General features: G+C 39.4%; 1 protein-coding gene across 1 annotated transcript in view; it reads right to left on the reverse strand.

The window, feature by feature from the left end:
- asz1.L (ankyrin repeat, SAM and basic leucine zipper domain containing 1 L homeolog) overlaps positions 1 to 26,368 on the reverse strand; it is a gene marked incomplete at its 3' end in the record, with an annotated part of 41,747 nt that extends 15,379 nt beyond the window's left edge. The window contains 7 exon segments of the mRNA NM_001091030.1: positions 3,953 to 4,071; positions 13,032 to 13,166; positions 14,040 to 14,151; positions 21,474 to 21,585; positions 23,612 to 23,734; positions 24,216 to 24,315; positions 26,205 to 26,368. Of these exon segments, the coding sequence (NP_001084499.1) occupies positions 3,953 to 4,071; positions 13,032 to 13,166; positions 14,040 to 14,151; positions 21,474 to 21,585; positions 23,612 to 23,734; positions 24,216 to 24,315; positions 26,205 to 26,300 (797 nt within the window). The 5' untranslated portion in view covers positions 26,301 to 26,368.
- Positions 26,369 to 27,037: the final 669 nt, after the last annotated feature.

Below are 27,037 nucleotides of genomic sequence, written 5' to 3' on the forward strand. Positions count from 1 at the left end.
TTTTTAATGCAGGAGTAATATTTATGCTTTCACTTTGACATGGGCATTGTAGTAGACCTTCCAGCTGCTAGGCAGTTTGCAAGATCTGGCCCAAATAAATATGGGAGTAAACTCAAAGTAGATTAGATTGACATTGAAACTATTGAATGACAAAAGAGGGACACCTAGTGGGGAGAAAGAAATTAAAGGACCAAAAACTAAAACATTAGCTTCTTGTTAACGAGTACAACAACACACAATGCACCCAAAGGTTGTACAGTAATTCAATTGATAGTAATGGAGGTGTAAACGTTCTTGAGATCCAGAACATGTTTGCAAAACGTATGTTCTATATATAATGTGTTTGAAAGTAAGGCTGAGGAGCAAACAAAACAAACTTGTGAATTAAAAAAAATTGACATATCCACAATATGGCCTTGGCACATCAATTCGATTAAGATTTGCCAACCTGCAGCACCTCCTACTGTTGCTGAATTACAATTCTAGGCAGTGAGTTGTAGTTCATTGATATCTAGAAGAATGCAACAAAGCAAAGACTACATTTTTCAACAGTAAGTTTGCACTGCGCAGGCCTTAAAGAAAAATGTGTTTTCCATATTTAGGTGTACTTAGCCAAGTTCTATCACATTGAGTCACAGCACCTGGGAAGAGAACAGGTCTATATTAAGTGTTTGTGGATTTATATACAATTACTGACTGCAAATTATTAAGCACAACTTGCCACTAGGAGGCAACCTATATTACGACATGGATCAAAGAAGCACCTTCGGCATACATACAGGTTACTTCCAGAGTAGGGATTCATGAGGTATACTCATATAAATAAATACCTCAAGATTGTTTGCAGATACCAATTATAATGAAGCTTGTAAAATAATATAACACATTTATTCTAAACTAAACAGTTCTCTGATTACTAGGGATGCAACGAATCCAGGATTCAGTTCGGGATTCGGCCTTTTTCAGCAGGATTCGGCCGAATCCTTATGCCTGGCCAAACCGAATCCTAATTTGCGTATGCAAATATACAGGTTACTTCCAGAGTAGGGATTCATGAGGTATACTCATGTAAATACATACCTCAAGATTGTTTGCAGATACCAATTATAATGAAGCTTGTAAAATAATAGAACACATATTTATTCTAAACTAAACAGTTCTCTGATTACTAGGGATGCAAAGAATCCAGGATTCAGTTCGGGATTCGGCCTTTTTCAGCAGGATTCGGCCGAATCTTTCGTGAAGGATTCGGGGGTTCAGCCGAATCCAAAATATTGGATTCAGTGCATCCCTACTGATTACATACAGTAAAGTGAAATTAATGTGGAAAGTGAAAAAGCAAGTTAGCAGACCCCAGTGCAAAACTCTGTGAAAAGCCCAGGCTTTATTGCCCCAAACATTTATGCCTCCAGTGACTAGCGCTTTGTTAATCCAACCCCTCAATCCACCATATCCCTCATCCCTGGCATATGAGATTGGTAATTTAAATTTTTACAACATAGTTTTGGCTAAAGATATTGTGGAAGAGTACAGGAAATAGGCAAAGTAATAACATTTTGCAGACATAGGCTTCCTTCACAGACCTTATCTCCACAAACAATCCTGCTTTCCTGTACACCTGATGATCCCCCTGCTGTTTGGGAATCAAAGACTTAAAATGGCCATAGACGCAAAGATCTCATCGTACGAATAGGATTCGTACGATTTTCGGAACGTGTGTGCAGAGTCCCAACATTTTTCATCCGGCGGAGATTGGTCGTTTGGTCGATTGGACAGGTTAGAAAATTTCTGTCGGCTGCGGGTAATATCTCTGCGTGTATTGCAATCATACGATTTTCAGTGGGAGACTGTCACTAGCTTTGCCTATCGTACGATTGCCGTCAGGGGCAGAAAATCAGCTGATCTGTTCTTTACCTACTTTATTGGGTCGAAACGGTAAAACTTTGATCTGAATGGTTAGTGGCAGGTCGGGAGATAGGAAAATCCGATCGTACGTTGATTCGTACGATCGATCTTTGCGTCTGTGGCCAGCTTTAAGCTGCCAACCCCGTTGCACAGTTCTGCCTTTTGCAGTTAGGTGTGGGAAAGCAGGACTGTTGGGCTGGGGTATATGTGCAGGAAGCCTATGTCCGCAAACTGCTTACGATTTAATGCACATTGTATTGTTATTTCAACAAAAATGCACCAATAGGCTACTGTAGAAATCTAATCAGCTATGAAAACAAAAATGTGATTGGTTGTCATGGTCACTGCCCAGGTGCAAATTTTCCAAGCACTGATAAATGACCCCCAATGAACATCTAACCCAGTTACTTATCTATATTTGCTAGCAACAACACTTCAGCAGTGACCTAAACTGCCAATTAAAGGAACCCCATACCCCCAAACAATGCAGGTCTCTATAAAAAATACTGTATATTACATAAAACTGCTCATATGCAAATACCTGCTTCTTAAATATATACATTTTTAGTATTATGTGCCATTGTGTAATCCTAAATAGAAAATTGACATTTTAAAGGGTTAGCTCAACTTTAACTTTAAGTATGAGGCAGACATTGATATTTTCAGAAAATTTGCAATCCGTCTTCACTTTTGATTTATTATTGTTATTCCGTTATTTAGCTTTTTCTGCAGCGGCTCTCCAGTTTCATATTTCAACATCTAAATTTAGTTGCTAAGGTCTTATTAACCCCAGTAACCAGGCAGTGGTTTGAACAAGAGTAGGAGAGGCCTACCATAGCAAGATAAGTAATCCAAAGAAAATAAAATTGTAGTCTCACAGAGCAATAGTTTTTGGTTGCTCGGTGATTCATTGATTTGAAAGCTAGAAATGCAGAAGATGAAGGCAAAAAATAATGAAAAACAATAGAAAAGTTTCTAGGAATACAGCATTTTATAACATATTAAAAATTAACTTAAAAGTGAACCACCTCTTTAAGAATTAAAGGCTGCATACAAACATACCAAGGGCATGCATACATGAGCCAATTAATGGACAATGCTGTTCCTTATATTCAGAATGCTATTTCTGAATCTCTCCGGAGAAAATGTTCCTTCAAAGTCTTTAGAACTAAACTCAAAGACTACCTCTGGGAGCACCTGGATAACACTTGAACTGGCACTTATATGGCAGTGTCACACACTGTAACTTACAGCACTTAATACACCTCCAAATTGTGTCTGTAAATTACCCTCCCATTTAGACTGTAAGCCCTATGGGGCAGCGTCCTTCATCCCTTTGTCTCCTTGACAATGAGCACTTAATCTGTATTATAATTATATTTGAAATGTATGTGAATTGTATTTCTAATAATGCACTTATTGTTACTTATTATTGCAGTGACCCCTTATTCGTTACTACTAATTTCTAAGATTCTTACTTACTACGAAATAAACTGTTGATTAAGTATTCATTGTGGGGATGTAGTAGTATTTTAAAGGAGAACTAATGCTTAACTAAAAAGCAAGATAGAAATATTGTACATTATGTTTTGGGTTTTTGTACCAGCCTTTTAGCAGGGAAGATCTGTGCCTCCAAATATAGCCCCCACCCAGTAGCTCCCCATCTTCTTTTCTGCTGATTCACTGCACATGCTCTGTGCTGCTGTCACTTACTGAGCTTAGGGACCTCCAATATACAGTACTCATAGAATATAAATTCCACAATATAAGGCTGATTAATACAGATAATTACTACATGGCAGCACAGAAACCAGTACAATTAGCATGAGCGACTAGGGCACATGGGCTTAGATATTCGGAGCTAAATAGGGTACTAACAGACCATTTTTAAAAACATATACTGCATGCACAATGAAACTGAAAGCTATATGTAGTATACAAATGTAGAATTTAAGTTTTACAAATTAGAAAATAATTGATGTAAGGCATCATAGTGTGTACATTTACAGACTGTACAACAAAAAATGTTCATAGAACTAGTACTTGCCTTGTATGCTTCAACTCCTGGTCCGGCTGAATTTTCAGATATCTATAGATGGCCTCTTCTCTGTTTAAAGTCACCTTACCTTGACCCATATTTGCAGAAAATGAAAGAATGCTGAAAATCTATTTAAAAAAAGAAACAAAACACCGCACAAACGTATGAACATCTTTTGATATTTGGATGTGGCTTTATTTATTCCCACCAAAGTTAACTGATTTGTAAAGTGGTATGCTATTGGATTGTTCACACAGGACACATACTTCTTACATTTACATCTGATCACAATAAGTGTACCGTATATACTCGAGTATAAGCCGACCCGAGTATAAGCCGAGGTACCTAATTTTACCTACGAAAAATGGGAAAACTTATTGACTCGAGTATAAGCATAGACACAACTACAGCCCCGTCTCCCAGCAGCGTACATTCTGCCAAAGCGACCCCCCCCAGCGATCAACCGGACTTCTTTGCAAAGTTGATGGTGACAGAGAATTGCCAAACGGATTACTGTGTGCATTGTCCCACTGTCAAACTAACATGTGCAGAGGGTGCTGTGTGATATTGTCATCGCTGTTAATCTTTTGTATAACCAACAGAGGGCGCTGTGTGATATTGCCATCACTGTTAATCCTTCATATAACCAACAGAGTGCGCTGTGTGATATTGTAGTCACTGTATTCTTTCATATAACCAACAGAGGGTGCAGTTATTCTTTCATATAACCAACAGAGGGTGCTGTGTGATATTGCAGTCAGTTATTCTTTCATATAATCAACAGATGGCACTGTGTGATATTGCAGTCATTGTTAATCTTTCATATAACCAACAGAGGGCGCACTGTTATTCTTTCATATAAACAACAGATGGCGCTGTGTGATATTGCAGTCACTTCTATTCTTTCATATAACCAACAGAGGGTGCTGTGTGATATTGCAGTCACTGTTATTCTTTCATATAACCAACAGATGGCGCTGTGTGATATTGCAGTCACTGTTATTCTTTCATATAACCAACAGAGGGCGCACTGTTATTCTTTCATATAACCAACAGAGGGCGCTGTGTGATATTGCAGTCTCTCCCCAAGCGAACTGTTGGTATAGGAATGATTAAAAGTGAATGCAATCTCAGCTACTGCCCGCTGACTCGAGTTCAAGCCGAGGTAGACTTTTTCAGCACATTTTGGATGCTGAAAAACTCGGCTTATACTCGAGTATATACGGTAACTTAAAAAATATGTTACCCGCACACCAGGCAAAAAAAAAAAAAATGGATTAAAACTACAGAATTTGGCATTGTTATTTAGGTTATGAATCGGAGGCATCTAAAGGACAGATGTAAGAACTATGGGGCTATGTATTTATCTAGATAAAACTGGAGAATCCTCAAGAATTTTCAGATGTTTTGATTAATTTTATGATTTCATTCTGAATTTCATAAGTAAATTTTTTCTTAAACGGAAACATTTAGCACATGCACAATAAGCATGCCGGAATGTAGTTGACTGCTATGAGAGGTTGTTAAAGGTAAAATATACCCCACATAAACAAAGAACTCCATAAACATCTGAAATTCCAAAAAAATAAAATAAAAATTTTTTTCATAAGTTATACTGTGGTGTGCATTCGAAAAATTGATAAATTGGAGGGTTTTTTTTTTAGCCTATAAACACTGTAAAACTTTTCAGCCAAACGCACCCGGCTATGAAGCTAAAACATTTAACTTATAGAACTTTATACAAGTGCTTGGTGAAGCCCAGATGGCTGCTTTGCAGATCTGCTCGGCTGTTGCCATATTCTGAAGTGCCCATGATGCGCTCGTAAAGTGGGCTTTTTCTGCAAATGGTCTGGGCTTTTGTCGATTGTCATGGGCTATGTTGATTGTTTCCACTAGACAATACAGCTAGCCCTTTGTGTTGAAACAAACAAGCTGTCGGATCGTCAGTACGACAAGGATCTTTTTCAGTAGATTTTCAGGGCTCTCATCACATCTAGTGTGTGAAGTAATTTCTCTTGTTCATGTGTCGGCTGTGGACAAAAGGATGGAAGTATAATGTCCTGGTTAATGTGGAATTTGGACACTACTTTAGGTAAGAAGCCCGGTACAGTCCCAAGTACCGCCTTGTCTGAATGAAGTGAAGTCCATGGTTCCTTGCAGGAAAGTGCAGCAAGCGCTGAAACTCTCTTAGCAGATGTGATGGCTACCAAGACTGTAACTTTAAGTGACAACCACTTGCCAGTACCCCTGTTCGGTCCACCACCCGGTCTCAAAAGCCACGCCGTCAGACGAAGTTGTAATTTTTGAGAGGTCCCTGAGTGAGCAAGTCTGGTCTGAAAGGAAATCGCCAGGGTCTGGATATAGACAGTTGGATTAAAGCTGGCCATAGATGCAAAGATCCGACCTGTCACTAACCATTCAGATCAAATAAAGTAGTTAAAGAACAGATCAGCCGATGTTCTGCCCCTGACAGCAATCATACGAAAGTTATGTCCGACAAAGCTGGTGACTGTCTCCCACTAAAAATCATACGATTGGCAATACATGCAGAGGAATTATTGGCAGCCGACAGAAATCTTCAAACCTGTTCGATCGGCCAAACGACTGATCTCCGCAGGACTAAAAATGTAGGGACTCTCCACACACGGTCCGAAAATCGTATGGGATCATTGCGTCTATGGTCAGCTTAAGTCAGTGTACCATACCCAGTTTAGCCAGTCGGGTGTACAACAATCGGGTTTTGTTGTAGTACTGCTCTGCTTTATCTTCCCGATTACCCCGCTTAGGATTGCTAGAAATGGAAAGGCGTACACCATTCTGAAGTCCCAGGGAATGACTAGGGTGTCCAGGTATGCCGCTCCCAGATCCCTTGTTCTGGCACACTAAACTGGATGTTTGGTTTTGTGCCTTGAGGCTAACATGATCTCCAGGTGCGCCATCTGTGTACCAACTGATGGAACACCTTGTAGTTTAGTGACCACTCCCCTTTGATCGACTGTCGTTCTGCTCAGATAGTCTGCCTCCCAGTTCTGTACTCCTGGTATGAATACCGGTGAAAGGTTGGTTACCGTCTGCTCCGCCTATCTTAGGATTCTTGTAACTGCCTGAATGGCTAGTTTGCTGCGTGTGCCTCCCTGCTTGTTGACATATGCCACTGCTATGGCATTGTTGAATTGTACTCTGACTGAGTAGCATCGTAGGAGTGTCGACCAGCCTTCCAATGCGAGAGCGATTTCTCTAAGTTCCAGGATATTGATGGGTAACTTGTCTTCTCCTGGCGCCCATCTGCCCTGTATTGTGTGATTGTGAAACTGCTCCCCAGCCTCTGAGACTGGCATCTGTGGTTACCACTTTCCAGTGGATGGGGGCCCAGTTTCTGCCCTTGTTGAGGTTTTCTGGAACCATCTACCACACTCTGTTTTGTTTGGTGGAGTCGGATATGTCTACAAGTTGTTTTAAGTCCTTGTAGTACTAGTTCCACTGACTTAGAAAATGGTTTTGGAGTGGTCAGATTTGAAATCTAGAGAATGGTATCGCTTCTAGGGCTGATACCATCAGTCCAAGTAGTCTTAGGCAATCTTCTGCCGACACTGTGTGGGAGGCTTCGAATTCCTGAGTTGTCTGTATCAGTTTGTCTATCTTGTCCTGTGGCAAGAACACACTGTCTTTGAGAGTTGAAGTTGAAGCCCAGAAACCTGATATTTTGGCTTGGTTGTAGTGCAATCTTGCGCTAATTTATCAGCCAACCATGTTGGGTCAGTACTTTAAGGCACGTCTGGGTGTCTGACTGCCTGATCTGCCGATGGTGCGGAAATCAGCAGGTTGTCCAAATTAGGTAGGACTTTTATTCCCAACAGTCTGAGATAGACTATGATTGGGTTTAGGATCTTGGTAAAATCACGTGGCACAGTACAGAACTGCACGATAATGGAGTGCTCTACCTGGTTGAAGATCACTTGTTGGAAGTGCTGGGTGCTTTACCGGAAGGCCCTTCCCTTGCACAGGGTCATGGATGCATATGATAGAAAATCCAGAAGCACACCAATGAGTTGCTTAGTGAAGTCTGTGTTTTATTAAGCCCATATGTATCCGTATACAGGGCCCAAAATGTTGCCCTTTAAAATACAGACTTCACTAAGCAACTCATTGGTGTGCTTCTGGATTTTCTATCATAGCGTGGCGCAGTACAGAGTCCAAAGAGTAAGGCCATAAACTGGTAGTGGCGGTCGCCTATAGCGAATCGTAGGAATTTGCAGGATTCAGGGCAGATCGGTATGTGTAGGTATGTATCCTGTAAGTCGATGGGAGTCATGAAGTTGTTGGGTTCCAAAGTCGCTATAACTGATCTGACCGACTCCATTTTGAACTTTTGCTTGGTCACCATAGGGATTAACAGTTTTATGTTGAGCACTGGTCTGAAGGTGTCCTCATTTTTTTCTTACTTAGAAGAGGTTGGGATAGAAACCTCTTATTGTGGCACCTCTTGTATTACCCCTGCTTGCAATATTGAGTCGCTGGTTTGCAGTAGGAGTTGTTGCTAGTTGGTGGAAGTTGATTATGTGCGAAACCTTCTAGGTGGTATGAGAATGGAATTATGTAGCCTTGTTGAATTATTTTTAGGACCCACGTGTCTGTTACCTGTGTTTCCCATTCTTTGTAGTCTGCCCCCTACTAGACTCTGCCCTCTTTGGGTTGAGTCACGCCGATGTTCTTTTGGCGGTTGTTTTCTTTGTGTTGGTACAGGCTTGTTGGTGCCAAGTTGTTCTGCGTTTGTCTGTCTAGTCGGATATAGATGTCCTGAAGTTCGAGGGAAAGGGACGAAAAGGTCTGGTCTGTGTTGACAACACTTTCTATTGGGAAACTTGTTTGGCGTGTCAATCTTTGCTTCCTTCCTGTGGGGAGGAATTCACTTTTCCCTCGAGTTACTTCTGCTATAATCTGCTTGAGATTCGGGCCGAAGAGTAAATCCTAAGGATAGAAGTCTCAGTTTAGATGCTGTATCTTTCAGTGTTAGAGCTATGAGGCACGTCTCGTGACTACTGCGTTTGTTTGGCAGCTAGTTTGGTGATGCAAATGGCGGTCTCCGCAAGGAAATGTGATTGCAGTCATCAGTTTGTCTACCAATCCTTGTAATTCCGGTCTTGATTAAAGGAGGGGGTCGAGTTAGTTCTTGTGCCCAGTGTTTGGCTGTGCGGGTTAACCCAGCTAAGCCACTGCTGGACACAGTATTGCTGCGGCCTGGACGTAGGATCTCTTCAAGGTGGATTCCATGCAGCAGTCAAATGGATCCTTGCATTCCCCCTCCTCGGCTGGTAGTGCTGTATGTCTGGACAGACGGGCCACTGCAGCGTCCACTCTGGGGGCTCTGTCCCATTTCTTTTGGTGGTCCTCTGGCACAGGATAGGTTTTAAAGAACCTTTGACTGAGAGCTATACATCTCTCTGGTTGGTTTCCTACCGTTTTGATAGCCTGTGTAATGGAGTTGAATATAGGAAACGTTAATTTTGATTTCTTTTGAACGCCCAATAATCTGTGCTCGTCCTCTGATTTTGTATCTGTGGATTGAATCTGATCTGTGGTGTCTCTCTCTGGAAGAGGGGTTACCTCTTCTTCTGAGTCTGACGCCAACCCTTCTTCCGATTCTGAAGTGGAATCTAGTGTTACTGGGGCTTTACGCTTCTTTGTCTGTCTACCTGTCTGCGTATTTCCCGTAGATGTTGTGGGTTGTGGTTAGACAGTATTCATGATCCACTTGAAGAATTCCCCAAATTGAGGTGGTACCTGAGCTGGGGGGACATGGTGTTGGTTGATTCCATGGTGTATATGCAGTGGCTTCTGCTGCGTCTGACTGAGGGGTGGTTGGTTTTGTTAGCCCTGGTAAAAATCCTCTCCTCCGTATTGGGAGTTGAGGTAGGCCCTTCTGCGGTTAGCGATGGCATAGGCTATGGGGACAATACAGATGGCTCCTATGTCTCTGCTCTTTTTGAACTGCATTTACAGTCTGAGCAGTAGTTCCTTTGAAACTTTCTTAGAGTGTCGGCAGCTCTTACATTTGGGCAATTTGTCTGCTTTCTTTATGGACTGAATGTCTACTCTCAAATCAGCTAGGGAATTTGCTTTCTCCATTGTTGATTTTTCAGTTGGGCAATGCAATGTATTCACATGGTGCATGCACTGCCTCCTACTCCCCTTGTTTCTGGGGCGGTTATGTGGTGCCGTCCTGTGACATCAGTACACCTCCACTAGAATTGCGTGAAGAAGTCTTTGGCGCACTTGATATCCTGTGCGTCCCATTGCCTAGCAACTGCTTACACTTGCTGTGGCCAGATTACTGCATATGGGGAGTTTGTAATGTGGCAGTGCTTAGGTCTACTCTGCTGTCTTAACTCCCTTACCGGAATGTTAGCCTATGCTCCCAGCTGCCTGATGAATCTCTCGGCTACCTCTCTTTGTGTGAAAGGAAGGGTTATACTACCCGGTTCTAGCAGGCTCCTAGCCATGTGTCAGTTTGCCTCGGTTGCCCTTGTGGAACCTCACGGTTTTTGTTCTGTTGCTGGTTAGTCCTGGGGCTCCTGTACAACCTGTTTTATTTGTGAGGGTAGCTCTGCGTACCCTCCAGGTTGATAACTCTGTTACAGCTCTGTGTGTCACCTACGGCTTTAGGCAATTCTCTCCAGGATTTGCCTACTTGTTTTAGTCACACCTATTAGGCAGCTCTGTGTGTCCTTAAAGTTGTTAAAGAAATCCTTTTAGACAGTCCAAAAAAAATAAAAAAATAATAATAATCAGTGATATCTGATTTACTGTCCTATCCTCCAAGGCAGGACAAAAAGCAGAGGACAGAAGGTGGAGCCAGCCCATATATACAGGAGGAGGGGCCAGGAGTCAACATCTTTATTCGGTCCTGCCTCCACAGGTGAAGGATGACAAATCCCAGAGTGTCTGCACTGACAGGAGGGCCACTAGAGAAAACCAAACATTCAAGTTGTGCGTTCATTCGAGGTAGAAAAAAACCCACAAATTCGACCTTTGATAAATAACCCCCTAAATATATGGTAGAATGCCTTTTGGAAAAAATAACTAAAGAAGAGCATTTCCAATAGGCATGAATGAGTTATTTTACATCTCTCTACGACAGTTTGAAGTTTTATTTTGCAAAATCTACACCAACTTTTCCAGATCTGAAGGATGCCTATGGCCAATTAAAGTTTTCATCTTTCTCCATGGGTGTTCAATGGGATTTACATCTGGACTCACTGGGGGTCATTTATCCACACTGGGCAAATTTGCCCATGGGCAATAACCTATGGCAACCAATCAGATGGTTGCATTCATTGTTTTACTTGCAGCTGGCTTTAAAAAGCTAATCACTGATCGGTTGCTATGGTTAACTGCCCATGGGCAAATTTGCCCACTTAATAAATGAGCCCCTGTTGGCCACCTCTGAACAGTCGAGTGTTTTGTCTTTAAAGTAGAAGGAAAACCAGTGGGCGCAAAAACCCTCCCCCCCTCCGCTGTGTTGCTTCCCCTCCTTCCTCCCCCCTGGCCTACCTGTCCCGCTGGGCAAATGCCCCTAACTTGTTACTTACCCTTCTGCGCAGGTCCAGTCTATGGAGTTCACAGGCGCCATCTTCTTCCAAGCTGTCTTCTTCCTGCTTTGACCGGGCATGGGCAGTAGGAGCTACTGCGCATGCGCCAAAAGTCACGAAGTGAAATCGGAAAACTGTGACTTTTGGCGCATGCGCAGTAGATCCATACCGGCGAAATGCTCCTACTGCGCATGCGCCAAAACGCCGGTCAAAGCAGGAAGAAGATCGCGTGGAAGAAGATGGCGTCTGTGAACTCTGGGACTGGACCTGCGCAGAAGGGTAAGTAACAAGTATGGGGCATTTGCCCAGCGGGACAGGTAGGCCAGGGGGGAGGAGGGAGGGGAAGCAACACAGGGGAGGGTTTTTGCGCCCACTGGGTTTCCTTCTCCTTTAACTATTACCTACTGCTTTTTGATGTGTGCTTTAGGTCATTATGCTGATGGAAGAGAACAATGCAATGGAGACACTGGGTTAATTCTGCATAGTAATCTCCTGATTTCATTATGCCATATACAGACTTAAGGCACCCAAGATCCAGGGGTCGCAAATCAACCAGAAAACACCAGCTAACCTTCTCCATGTCTTATCTGTAGGGTGTTTTTTTTAAGGCTTCTTTGCCAAAATTCTAATTTTATCTCCGCAGCTGCAGGAGATTCTTCCACAAATATTTTGACTTTTTAGAGAGTGTTTTGGTTAACTCCAGTCAGGATTTTTTATGCTTGCTTCCAAGCATAAGAGCTGCGGTCCATTTACAAGTGAACGATCCTTCGCTAATCTTTGATAAATTTTTCCTGTGTCCACAGAGATACAGTGCCATGGACCTCAAACTTCTTGATTACTTTGTACGGTGAACACAGGAGCATGAATGTCTAACAATGGCCTTGTCGCCTTGAGATTGGCAATTTTGTTACAATATTTTTCTCACCTTTAGTTTTTTTGTTTTCTTTCTTTTATCCATGTTTTATTAAATGTTTGAATATTACAGCAGAATGAGAAGTAATTTTTATCATTAAAAAGTGGTTCAATTAGTCTTATATTGACAAATGGATGATTTGTCCACAAAAAACCTGAATTCAATGCACAAGTCAGTCTGTGGTTTAAAATAAAGGGTAAGGGGCCAGAATTTACATGTGAGTGATGTTCTTATTCACTAATACTGTCATAATATCCGGCAAGACATCTTGGGACACCAGAAGCACCAATAAAAATTCAACAGAAATTTGGTAAGAATTCTATATATACTTCTTATATTTCAGGCACCTGCGACATCACAGATGATTTTACTTTTACAAATTAAAGGCGAATAGTTTGTTTGAAGTCCAAATATTTCTTACAAGTTGTGAAGCTGTTTGGTCCAGTCCATTTTACAATTTCTTTGTGGAATAAGATATAGGTGAATACCAAAGAATTGCTATTTTCAACACTTTTTCAGAAGAACAGGCAAATTGCATTAGGGAGTGGCAATGTATTTAGCCATAATTGTAATGTTTATATCATACCTCTAAATGGTTGAATTTCCTTGCTATTTCTGCAGGTGTCTCACCATTTTTTGTTGACAACGTTTTATCAGCTCCCAGTTCCAGCATTTTCAAAACAATATTCTTTCTCCCATCATGTGCTGCCCATGCTAGCCCCTAAGGCAAAGAAAGCACATTCAAACTTTATGGCATCTTATAAGATTTAGCCAGGAGGAGCAGTTAAGCTTAAAATGTCTGACCCATTACATGCAGTAAATGCTTTAGTCAATGATTAAAATGAATGAATGATGTTCAATGCATTGGCAAAAATCGCAGTAAGTCACAGTACCAGATATCAACAGGCTACTGCACTTCTGGTGGTTTATTTTTCACTGCTATGTCCCTGTTTTTAATCAATGTGCTAGAAAGTAATTAAATGTATGAAAGTTATAAAAAGATACATATGAATGCAAACCACCTATCAAATGATCACCCTCCACCAATATGTTCAAATAAAAGGACCTCTCAGATTTGTCATGTCTGTATTCTGCAACAGCCTTAGCAACAAATGTAAATAAAAAGAAACTTGGCAGACATTCTGCATTGTATTAAAGACAAAACAATCAACTGGCTTAAGTACAAAAATTATGATTCAAAACAATAAGCCGTTGACCCTTTCAGTGTAAAAGGGCATAGCTTCCCCGACACTATGGTGTTCAGTTAAAATTAAAATATTTTGACAATTAGCTTGAACAGAAAACCTGGCTAAAGTAAATTATATCATAAATGTAATCAATGAGTAGCGTAACAAGTGGACCAACTGCACATCTTATCCGGTGACTGGTTAAGTGAATTTTAAAGATACTAAAATCCTCAAAACTGTAATTTTGTTTTGTTCCCTCTAATTTGAAAAACCTCACAGATTGTCTATACTTATCGAATAATGCAAACACATCAGATCAGAAGTTGTGTGTGTTTCTTAGCATACAAAAACCTACAATTCCAATTTTCAAAAATATATGAAAATAAAATAGTTTTAAATCATCTTACTGTATATCCATTTTCATCCTGTGCATGTATATTTGCTCCATGTGCAACAAGAAGTGAAACCACTTGAGGGTGCCCTTCTCGAGCTGAATACATAAGTGGTGTCATTTGCTTCCTAAGGAAAACTAAATTTTAAAAAAATATATATATAATTCCCCAAAATCCATGTATAAAATATTGTTAAATGCATACCGTATATACTCGAGTATAAGCCGACCCGAGTATAAGCCGAGGTACCTAATTTTACCTACGAAAATTCGGAAAACTTATTGACTCTAGTATAAGCCTAGACACAACTACAGCCCTGTCTCCCAGCAGCGCACATTCTGCCAAAGCGACCCCTCCAGCGATCAACCGGACTTCTTTGCAAAGTTAATGGTGACAGAGAATTGCCAAACAGATTACTGTGTGCATTGTCCCACTGTCCCACTACCATGTGCAGAGGGTGCTGTTTGATATTGCCATCACTGTTAATCTTTCGTATAACCAACAGAGGGCGCTGTGTGATATTGCAGTCACTGTTATTCTTTCATATAACCAACAGAGGGCGCTGTGTAATATTGCAGTCACTGTTAATCTTTCATATAACCAACAGAGGGCACTGTGTGATATTGCAGTCACTGTTATTCTTCCATATAACCAACAGATGGCGCTGTGTAATATTGCAGTCACTGTTATTCTTTCATATAACCAACAAAGGGCGCTGTGTGATATTGCAGTCACTGTTAATCTTTCATACAACCAACAGATGGCGCTGTGTGATATTGCAGTCACTGTTATTCTTTCATATAACCAACAGATGGCGCTGTGTGATATTGCAGTCACTGTTATTTTCATATAACCAACAGAGGGCACACTGTTATTCTTTCATATAACCAACAAGAGGGCATTGTGGGATATTGCAGTCTCTCCCCAAGTGTACTGTTGGTATAGGAATGATTAAAAGTGACTGCAATCTCAGCGACTCGGGTCGGGTACCGCTGACCCGAGTATAAGCCGAGGTAGACTTTTTCAGCACATTTTGGATGCTGAAAAACTCTGCTTATACTCTGGTATATACGGTAATCGTTTTATAAACCAATTTTATTGTTTATTTGCCAATTATTTTGTTTAAATAATTCTCCTGCCACTTCAGCTGAAATTTGCAAATTAACCTCAGTTATCATGTGACCTCAATTTTATACTGAAACGTAGTATAATACATACATGTTTATTAAAAGTATGGCATCCCTTATCTGGAAACCCAATATCCAGAAAGTACCTAATTACATAAAAGCTTTCTATTTTAAGCAATAATTAGAATGAACAGCATTAATATAAAGCTCCAACATATATTGCAGCACTGTATAACAAGGATGTATACAGTAAACATACAAATAGCATTAAAAAATAGATTAACAAGAGGAAGAGTCCTTGTATTGATAACTAAACTGCATAAATCATATTGTATCAAAACAATCCTATTCCTCTAATTTTTTCCAATGTTTAAATTTTTCTAGAAACGTATGGCCTCTTACTTTTGTATAACAAAAAAATAAATCAATCCAATGAAGCGATTACAATGGCATGATTTTTTGGACATATTAACTAATGTCCGCAGTGTTTGTTCCAATGGTTTAAAAGTCTCCTCTTAATGGAACATGATAATTACCAATGTAACAGAGAACATAAGAAATATATACAGAAAAAAATCCAAATAGCATTCATTTTGAACAGCTACCAATATGCATGGCAATTTTAATTGGTTAAGTGTCGAGAAGGGATATGTTCGGCACCATGTAGTGTCAATGCAGGTTTTCCAGGGGTCCCAAATACAGCATTTGATTTTTCATGCTGTTACAAGGCTATAATGTAATTGCTTACTGTTTAATTTAAGCTATATAATTTGCAATGGATTCGCTTGTTGTAATCTTTCCCTAGTGTCAAACTGTAAGAAAAGATATAACATTGCTGCAATCCGGAAATAAACTGTGGAAGGGACACCTCATAGTGTAATGTAATGTGGAAATGGTACAGGCCTACGTGGCAGTTAACCTCACAGTATCAGCCTCCCTGTCAACATGAGGTAGGCACCACATTAAATACATTAAAAAAAACCTTAAACTAAAAATCAAAATTACACCACTTAAAACATGCAAGATGCCATAGAAACCAACTGAAAGTATATCTTCATCATTCAAGCAAGTTTAAAAAACAGATTTTTTGCCAGTCGCAATGTTTCAGCTTGCTTACAATTAAGGAAAATGCAGTGTGTTTTTTTTTGCCATGAATTAAGATCAATGAGAACATGTATAGTTGTAATTGTGCAAATTTTGAGACATATGCATCCTAAATTTTTCACCCATTTAGCACTCTGAACTTTAATTGGTAGCATTGGTAAAAAAAATATTTACTACAATTCTATGCAGCAATGTTACACGTGACCAAAATTGTTCATAATTAAAGTGATACTGACACTAAAAAACTACTTTTAAAAACTACTTTTAAAATATGAACGTACATTAAAAGTTATCTATAGGTCATGCTGATTTCTGGTGTCAGTATCTCTTTAATAATAAAACATGACAGTGGAGTCTGGAGACAATTTCTGAAACAAATCCTAAATTTGGCTCTTACCATTTTATCACACATCTGTAGTAATGTTATGATCAAGGAGGAGTAGGACACAACAACAAAGTTTGAACACCTGTAGCTCCCCTCGTTGGGGAACACCTGTAGCTCCCCTCTTTGGGGAGGAAATAAGGAGAATTTGGACCATAGCAACCAGATGGCTGAAACAGCAAACTGATAAGATGCTGACTAACTCAAAAACCACAATTAAAAAAGAATTACAAATTGTCTCTGAATATCACTCTCTACATCATACTAAAAGTTAATTTAAATGTGAACAACCCCTTTAAAAGAAATAACTGTAATTATGCAATGACAGTTTTGGTATGTCAGGAACTCTCAAAGGTGTAAGTTACAAGGTAGGTGTTGAAACAAAGCATACACAGTACTAACTAGGTGGTGACTAGATGTACTGTTACTATGTATTTTAACAGCTCACTATGAATTTCTGGCAGCAAATCTCATTAGGAATTTACAACTATGTACAATATTACAATGTTACCCACATGTCCCAAATATAGTTTAATATAGTCAGTGCAATGGCACTTTTAAGCCAACACTTCACATTCAAATGCATTAAAATGATTAAAGCAGACATTTTATATCAAGACAGTAAAACAAATTGCAAAATGTAATGTAGTTTTGAAAACAAATTAACAAGCTTAACATGGAAGAATTTTATGGTTAGATCACATTTTCCCAGGTTTTACTATTTTTATAAATAAATTATATGTGGCAGGTTAAATGTAAGATTATAAGATGAGTTTAAGTCAAGGTCTAAGTTATTACATGTAGCTCAGTTGAAATAAACAAATGAAAATTATTCACATTTTTAACAAGGAAAATTATTTAGTATAAAAGGAATTTTATAAAAAGCAGCATTTCTGAACAGTTAACAGTCATACACAAATTATTAACCAGCCTTGGAGAGAAGAAAATTAATTTCATGCATTTGTCACTGATAGCAAGCGTATGTCTGATCTTCTGATACAGTTTTCCATACTTTACGTCAGCACACTAGTGAACATATAATGCTCTGGCATGGCAGAATTTTACAGTGGTGGTGGTGAGAATTTAGGTACACAGTAGGTGGCTGGGCTGTTAATTGAACAACGATGCCTCCTGGGCTATATAATGGTCCAGGTAAGAGATTAAAATACTATACTTAATCGAGAGGTGCTAAAGTAATTAATATGTAAGCTCTTAAGAAGAGCATGGGTTTTGACCAGTGTAAGCAAACAAAGCATATCCCTCAACAGACGTCAGTGGAGAGGAAATGTCTTCATGGATAGCCTTGGAATACTTCAACAATCCTGTTGCTGTAAATCATTCTACACAGCCTCTGCCGTTTGATAACAAAGGTCATTCATACAGCATTTTACGTACCTTTTTCAGAATTTAAATATTTCCTAAAATACTTTTGGGCATGTAAAAATACATCACAACGAAATACTTAAGAGGCAGATGCCTTATTTTGTTTAAAATTCAAGATTTTTTTCTAAATTCATTCATTCTCGAAAAAAAATTGTTGGATAATAATCTTATTAAAGGCAAATAAAAGGTAAAACCAAGTATTTTTTACTCTGGGCACCACACTTACATTTTTGCCTTGTCTACCAAGCAGTCCCTGCACCACACCAGGAGAGTGAACTTACAGTACAAAGCATGTTTATAGACTTCTGTACTAGCATCAATGAGTGCAGGGAATGTCTGGGATACCAAAACAATATGGCGCTGCAGCATAGCGGAAAAGGTACCCCCAGAAGTTTACATTTCTTGAAGAGAAGGAGTGCTGGACAAGGGTAAAGGTGGCCATACACAGACAGATCTGCTTGTTTGGCCATGTTGCCAATCCAGCGAATCTCTCCCTGATATGCCCACCTTAAGGTGGGCGATATCCGACTGATCCGATCATGGGCCCTAGGGATTTTTAGCCCTGCCAGATTGACATCTGGCCAATTTACGGCCAGATATTGATCGGGGAAGCCCGTCGGTCCAATAACCTGCCAACTCTGTTTGTCGGCAGCTTTTATCGGCCCGTGTATGGCCCACCTTTAGAGTTCAGCAAAAAGAGTCCCTGGGGAAGGGCGAATGCCTAACAACTTGGAAACCCCAATGATTTTACATTTCTTTCTACTTTAAATTGGAAATATTGTGTTATGCATCCATTGCCTTAAAGAAAATATTCTTTACTAATCCATCTCTAATGTAGGGGAAATTGCGCCAACCAGAAAAGGATTTGTTGCAAGCAAGGATTAACCACACTTGCAACAAGTACTTTTGGGGCAGTATCTTGCTATAAACTTAGGGTGTGCATCAGGCTGAAAGCACAGCAGAGGACATGGTGTGTATACAGTGGTGTGAAAAACTATTTGCCCCCTTCCTGATTTCTTATTCTTTTGCATGTTTGTCACACAAAATGTTTCTGATCATCAAACACATTTAACTATTAGTCAAAGATAACACAAGTAAACACAAAATGCAGTTTTTAAATGAGGGTTTTTATTATTTAGGGAGAAAAGAAATCCAAACCTGTGTGAAAAAGTAATTGCCCCCTGAACCTAATAACTGGTTGGGCCACCCTTAGCAGCAATAACTGCAATCAAGCGTTTGCGATAACTTGCAACGAGTCTTTTACAGCTCTCTGGAGGAATTTTGGCCCACTCATCTTTGCAGAATTGTTGTAATTCAGCTTTATTTGAGGGTTTTCTAGCATGAACCGCCTTTTTAAGGTCATACCACAACATCTCAATAGGATTCAGGTCAGGACTTTGACTAGGCCACTCCAAAGTCTTCATTTTGTTTTTCTTCAGCCATTCAGAGGTGGATTTGCTGGTGTGTTTTGGGTCATTGTCCTGCTGCAGCACCCAAGATCGCTTCAGCTTGAGTTGACGAACAGATGGCCGGACATTCTCCTTCAGGATTTTTTGGTAGACAGTAGAATTCATGGTTCCATCTATCACAGCAAGTCTTCCAGGTCCTGAAGCAGCAAAACAACCCCAGACCATCACACTACCACCACCATATTTTACTGTTGGTATGATGTTCTTTTTCTGAAATGCTGTGTTACTTTTACGCCAGATGTAACGGGACGCGCACCTTCCAAAAAGTTCAACTTTTGTCATACAAGGTATTTTCCCAAAAGTCTTGGCAATCATTGAGATGTTTTTTAGCAAAATTGAGACGAGCCTTAATGTTCTTTTTGCTTAAAAGTGGTTTGCGCCTTGGAAATCTGCCATGCAGGCTGTTTTTGCCCAGTCTCTTTCTTATGGTGGAGTCGTGAACACTGACCTTAATTGAGGCAAGTGAGGCCTGCAGTTCTTTAGATGTTGTCCTGGGGTCTTTTGTGGCCTCTCGGTTGAGTTGTCTCTGCGCTCTTCGGGTAATTTTGGTCGGCCGGTCACTCCTGGGAAGGTTCACCACTGTTCCATGTTTTTGCCATTTGTGGATAATGGCTCTCACTGTGGTTCGCTGGAGTCCCAAAGCTTTAGAAATGGCTTTATAACCTTTGAAATTGAACTCAGGTGTGATAAACCACAGTTAAGTTATTTTTTAACAAGGGGGGCAATCACTTTTTCACACAGGCCCATGTAGATTTGGAGTTTATTTTCTCCCTTAATAACGTAAACCTTCATTTAAAAACTGCATTTTGTGTTCAATTATGTTATCTTTGACTAATAGTTAACGGTTTTTGATGAGCAGAAACATTTAAGTGTGACAAACATGCAAAAGAATAAGAAATCAGGAAGGGGGCAAATAGTTTTTCACACCAGTGTGTGTGTGTGTGTGTGTGTGTGTGTGTGTGTGTGTGTGTGTGTGTGTGTGTGTGTGTGTGTGTGTGTGTGTGTGTGTGTGTGTGTGTGTGTGTGTGTGTGTGTGTGTGTGTGTGTGTGTGTGTGTGTGTGTGTGTGTGTGTGTGTGTGTGTGTGTGTGTGTGTGTGTGTGTGTATTGTATTTTACATTTCTATACAGGTAATTAGCATGTTAAGAGGAATTTTATATCCCTCCTCACCCTGCAGTTACAGTTTATTTGATTGTGGTGACAACAGGCCACAAAGGCCTGGGCCTAGGCCTAGGGCTGCACTCTAAAGTTGGAGATTTTGCCCATTTAAATCTCTGTGCACACTGTCCATTGTGCTCCCGATGTAGGTATGAAGGATGCAATGTGCACAATCCTGAGGGAGGAGGGGGGGATTCGGGCTTCTGAAAATCCAAAAATCCAGTCTTGCGTGACATTCTGTCCCATACTGTAAGGCCCTGTTCACAATATCGCAAAGGCAGGCGTGAAAGAAGAGTTTAGAATGTTGAAGCCTTCCCTTGGCAGGGACTCTTAAAAAAGAGTTGAAAACACTTAAAGAAAACATTGCTATTGGAGTACAATAAAATATTCTTCATGGTTACGAATATTTCCATTATTGTGAATTTTACAAAGAAATTATGTAACTCTAGGTCATGACTACATTGCAGGTTTTAATACAGATTGTTGTATAAGTATATTTACATATGCTCAGGTTTACTAATTTTACCAGATGTTTTTCATATTCTTATAAATATAGATATGTGTATACAGCATGCCATGACCGAACAGTGAAAATTACACTGTTCATAAAAATAGAAGCCAGCAGCAACAACCTCATGAAACCAGTAATGTGAATATCCCAGTAGAGGATAAACATTTCTGATTATCTAATCTACTTTGACTTAATTATTTAAAATATACAATGAAATATAAGTGTACCCTAAAGGTATGAGATAATGTATAAAATATTGTTGCACAAAGACTGAGTCAACTAATTAAATTTCAACTTATCCAAACACATCTCTTACCGGCACGCAATATTTGGATCAGCATTCCTTGAGAGAAGCAGATCCACACATTTCACAATCTTTTCTTCTGAAGAATGTGCAGTACATGCAGCCATAAGGACAGTGAATTTATCTAGCAGACCAAAAAGAAAGATGTATTTTTCTAATATGTGATGATTGACAAAATATTATACAACACAAAAACATTTTCATTTTCTCATTTAGTTTTGGAACTGTTAAACAAAGGATTTACAAAACAACCTGAAGTGGCTAAATTATTAAAACATAGTGTTCAGTGATGACAATAGTCTTAAAGTAGACATTTGCCTCTATCTCCGGACTGCAGCTGAAATATGCTCGTTTGCCAATAGCCAAAAAATAATTAAGTCTGAGGTTGTAGTTGCCCTGTTGTTCTTATTTATTCTTCTGGGTAGTTTACAAATAGCAAAACCTTGTGGGTTAGGTTTTTAGATAATAATTTAAATTATATACATAAAAAGGTACTGTCTTTCTGGAAGACACAGCTAATAAAAAAAATTACAACTAACATAGAATTGAGCAACTGTTAAAGGGGTTGTTCACCTCACTTTTTGCAGTTCAGTTGGTTTCAGATATTCCACCAGAAATAAAGACTTCTTCCAATCACTTTCTATTTGTGACCTTTTTACTAATATTGAAATATGTAGTTTCATTTTTGACCTCATGGCTTTTTAAATCAACTCTGGGAGGGTCGTTGCCGACTCTGTAAACTGTTCTAAATTGATACATTTCTTATCTTTGGCCCTGCTGAGCAGAATCTGAGTTTTGTTAAAGGCAGCTGTTAGAATTGATACAATAGTTATTAATATTCCAGAGATGCTTCAAGTAAATATTGCAAAATTGTAAAAGTTCAAAACATGCACCTGGATTTACTGAACTACCAGACTGCACCCAGGCCATTTTTTCCTGCAGAATACAGCTATTTTTCATTTTATCATGCATTACAATTGCCATGACAGTATCTGTCTATCTGTTAATATTCCCTGTACTTCTGCCTCAGGCTATTGAAACAGCACTGCAAGCAATCTGAGTAAAGCTCACATTGTTTTAAGAGCGAAACCCATAGAATAGTAAGGGACAGACAATACTACATTCAATAGTATGAACATTTACAAATAACTTGGCCCTTAAGTTACCAGGAGTGGCTTTTTGTTGCCCCTTGGGATTGCTGCCGCCTGAGACGAGTTTCTCAACTCATCTCATGGTAGCAGCAGTCCTGAGCCGATTGCTAGGTGTACTTTGGAAAAAATACTGTCTATTTCTTTAGTGGTGCTTTCTTTGTAACCACTACATTCCAGGCACCATTTTTCCCTTTGCAGATGTCATATAGATAGGTGCCACAAGCATTATGTACATGGGCAAAAAAAATCTTGTGCGCTCCTGCACAAATGCAAAGCGTGCTCATGAAGTTTTTTTTGTGCATGTGCGGTTTCCTAATACTGTATTGTGCTCTCTCTCTTGGTGAAGGAGCGCTGCATGATGGGATTTTGTTGCTTTAAGTCTGAGGTTTTTTTCTTAATTGTGGCATTAACAAATTATGGGCTTTAAATACAGGACATCTAGTAGTACAGGTATGGGGTCCATTATCCGGAAACCCATTATCCAGAAAGCTCAGAATTATGGAAAGGCCTTCTCCCTTAAACTCCATTTTTTCCAAATAATCCAAATATTTTATTATTCCCTTTGCCTCTGTAATAATAAAACAGTGCATTGTACTTGAACCAAACTAAGATATAATTACTCCTTATTGATAGCAAATCCAGCCTGGGTTTATTTAATGTTAACATGATTTTCTAGTAGGCATGGAGATCCAAATTATGGAAAGATCCATTATCTGGAATGCTACAGGTCCCAAGCAATCTGGATAACAGATCCCATACCTGTATTACAAAAAAGACTAGAGGTATGCTTTTCAAAGGAGCTAACTTACACTTACCTTGTCTTTTAAGCTTGTTTTTAAATAACAGAGAATGTGCAAAAAAAAAAAAAAAAAAGGGCAGCAGGAAGAAACTATTTGAACTCGGAAAATACAGTTTGTGCATTAATACTGTACCAGAGACTACCACCATCTGCAGCGTTAAAAAAAAAGATCTCACAAATTTTGTAATATTAGATCTTACCTTTTTCAAAGCTTGCATTTGCACCTCTGTCCAGTAGAAGACGTATCATCTCCAGATTTGCTACACTAGCTGCATACATTAATGGAGTCCATCCAAATTGAAAGCAGCACTCCACATTCAAACCTAAAAATGAATAAAATGTTAGTATTATATAAGTAGGACTTTTAAAAAATGTATTTGTTGTTAGTATTTGTAGTCACATATAAACACTGACCAATGTGCAAAGTAGCATGCAACTAACAATAAAATACATTCTGAAAAAAAAAAAATATATATATGTCCATACTATGTATGAGGACATGCTTGGACATTTATCCTGCTTAGGGTAAAGGGAACATTATTCAGTCAGGACCACATGTCAAAAATGGACTGGAGAATATCCAATAAGTTAATAATGAAAGTGAAAGGATCTTGCAAGGACCAAACAAAGTAGCTTCAATATCCCTGTTTGCACTGTTTAGTCCAAGAAATAAAGTTCTGGAAATCCCATTTACTCTAAAGTGATCAAAGCAATAACATGCCACATCTAACAAATCTTAGTGTAGGACTTTGTTATGCAACAGCAAATACGTATTTGAATACTTTCACGTGACTGCATATTTACCTGACTTTAAAAGTTGTTCCACTATTTTCACATTTCCAGTAGTAAGAGCTTTCTTAAATATATCTTCATTGCTTTCATTCACTGGGTTCTTGTCAATTTTCTAAAATTCAGCAGAAATAGGGTGAGATACAAAAGCAGACAATAGTCCAATACATATAAAAACTCAAAATCCCCACTTAATATGGTATAGGATCTATTATTTAGAATGATTGGGTGTTCTAGAAAGGGGAAAGGGGATTCCTGTATTTTGGAGCTTTCTGGATAGGGATCCCATACCTATACTATTAAAATTGAAATTACATACATTCCCAATATTCCAGATTTAAGTGGTACAGTCCTGAACCATGGAATCTGAAACAAGCCAGGAAGTGGGAAGGCTCACAAGAACCTATGGCTATGCAGTCTGAGCTTAAAACCCAGCATATTCTTGTTTAACAACAAAGTCACCTCTCAACTGCACAAGATCAACATTAGATTGGAAAGTGTTATTGGAAGATCTGGCTATATACCCAGCCTGCATGGACCATTGCAAGAAACCAATGCAATTGGTTAGGCAACTCCAAGTGACTTTAATAGATTGCTTTCTTCTTTAAAGGGGTGGTTCACCTTTAAGTTAACTGTTAGAATGTATAAAATGGCCATTTCTAAGTGACTTTCAAAATGGTTTTCGTTATTTCTTTCTTTCCAGCTTTCAAATGGAGGTCACTGATCCCGTCTGAAAAACAAATGCTCTGTAAAGCTACACATTTATTGTTATTGCTAATTTTATTACTCATCTTTCTATTCAGGTTCTCTCCTTTTCATATTCCAGTCTCTTAATTAAATCAATGCATGGATGCTAGGGTAATTTGGAGCCTAGCAACCAGCCTGCTGAAACTGCAAACTGGAGAGCTGCTGAATAAAAAAACAAAATAACTCAAAAACGACAAATAAGAAAAAATTTAAATCAATTACCAAACGGTCTCAGAATATCACTCTCTTCTACATCATACCAAAAGTCAACTCAACAGTGAACAACCCCTTTAAGAGCAAGGACACATGTAATGCCCACCTTCCTGCACATGTATACACAGGACCGCTTTCATATACTTACTACTGTAGCCAGGCGTTGACATTTGTGTAGCATCACAGAATGGATATTTACATGAAAATGCATCATTTCATGTTTCCGTGCTGATATCGTCTCTGTGTAGCTACACACAGGCCATGTACAAAAAGCAGACAGAGAAAAGCAGGGTCACCCCACAATCCACGGTGTGTTGCCCTAAAAATCTAACCAGCCTTGGGTGGTTTTCCTTTATAAGTTGGAGGGGGGAATAAAACAATGTTTTAAGCATTTGGCGTATTTTATTGTGACAAAAATGATTTTACTTAACGCACCTGCTTTTTTACATTCATGAAAATCTGGGATAATAATTAGAAAATGAACATTTTCACAATATAATCTCATAAAATAGAATCATAAATCATACAGAAACGTTATCTGCTCCATTTACGAAAATGTTTCATATCTCTGCAAAATATACGTAACTAAACAGTGACTTGTGCCCTGACTACATGCAATTATGAACCTTTACAACCTGTGAAGCCCCAAGTGACGTTACTTGATCAATTGTAATACGCTAGTGAAGCCTGAAGGCCGTCATAGGAAGAAAAGTGCTAGGGCAGAGCGTTTGATTGCTTTATAGCCATCTTTAGCCAACAAAAACAGGGAAGTTAGAAAGTACATGCACAACATATATCAACAAAGAGAAGAACTAATTCAGTCAGCTTTGATTCTGGTATTATTGGAACGAGACGTTTTTCACAAGGGGGCAAAAATTCATCTTGGACCAGCAAAATACCCAATTATTGCGGTTTCATCAAAATAAATATATCTTGTGTATGCTTGGACCAAACAAGGCACTAGGAGAGAGCAGTAATTATTCTTGTTCAAAACTCCATCCCACTAAAAGGCATTCTTCATCCTAAAATAAACTATATACATACCTCGTCTGGTTCTCGCACTTCCCCCATATCCCAGCCGTCATCACTACCACTGCTCTCCCCGCCGCCAGGTACCACCTGATACCTGCTCAGCGCCATTACTCTTTCCTCTCGACTCTGTCCCTCTCCAGTCCAGTATGCCTGCGCCATGAACGACTCGGCAACCCAGAGCCCCGCCTAATCTAGCAACGCGTTAGAGCGTATCTCCAGTCCAATCAAACAAGCTCTTCCTCTGTAGCGTATGCGCGGAATAAACTCTTCTCTGATTGGCCAGCTGCGGGAAGTGCAGCGGCCTTATATTTCTACCTAGGTGTTACCCTGTGGCAATGTGGTACAAAAAACATGTTGGAAGGCAGCGAGAATTATGAGGAGATACGCAGTCTAATAAGCCACTCAAATGGTTTCTTAAATGACACCTCCTACTTTAAAAATAAACTTGCTTTTCAGCTTGTTTTGCACTTTGCATAATGTCCCCCATTGAATTGAATGAGCCTTATAACTAGGGTTGCTGCCTTTTCCTATACTTATCTTTTTCCCTTATTAATAACATAGGGATCAACCATCATTTTTACTGGCCAGGCCCGTAAAATACCAAGAAGCCTACCTACAAACCCATATAGATACACAACAAAAATTCTTTGGTTCATCTGGCACCCCCTGCCCCACCCCCCCCATGGTCATATGGCATATGGTCTGTTCCTCAATAGTTACACCTATGGTAAATGGTTTTCTATGCATTAAACAAGGGTTGATAAACATTTTTTAAATGCCTCGTATGAAAAAAGTTACTGTCTATTGTAATGCATTGCTATATGGCATGCAACGGCCATGTAAGA

This window comes from Xenopus laevis, chromosome 3L (genome assembly GCF_017654675.1).
Source record: "Xenopus laevis strain J_2021 chromosome 3L, Xenopus_laevis_v10.1, whole genome shotgun sequence".
Lineage (NCBI taxonomy): Eukaryota > Metazoa > Chordata > Amphibia > Anura > Pipidae > Xenopus > Xenopus laevis.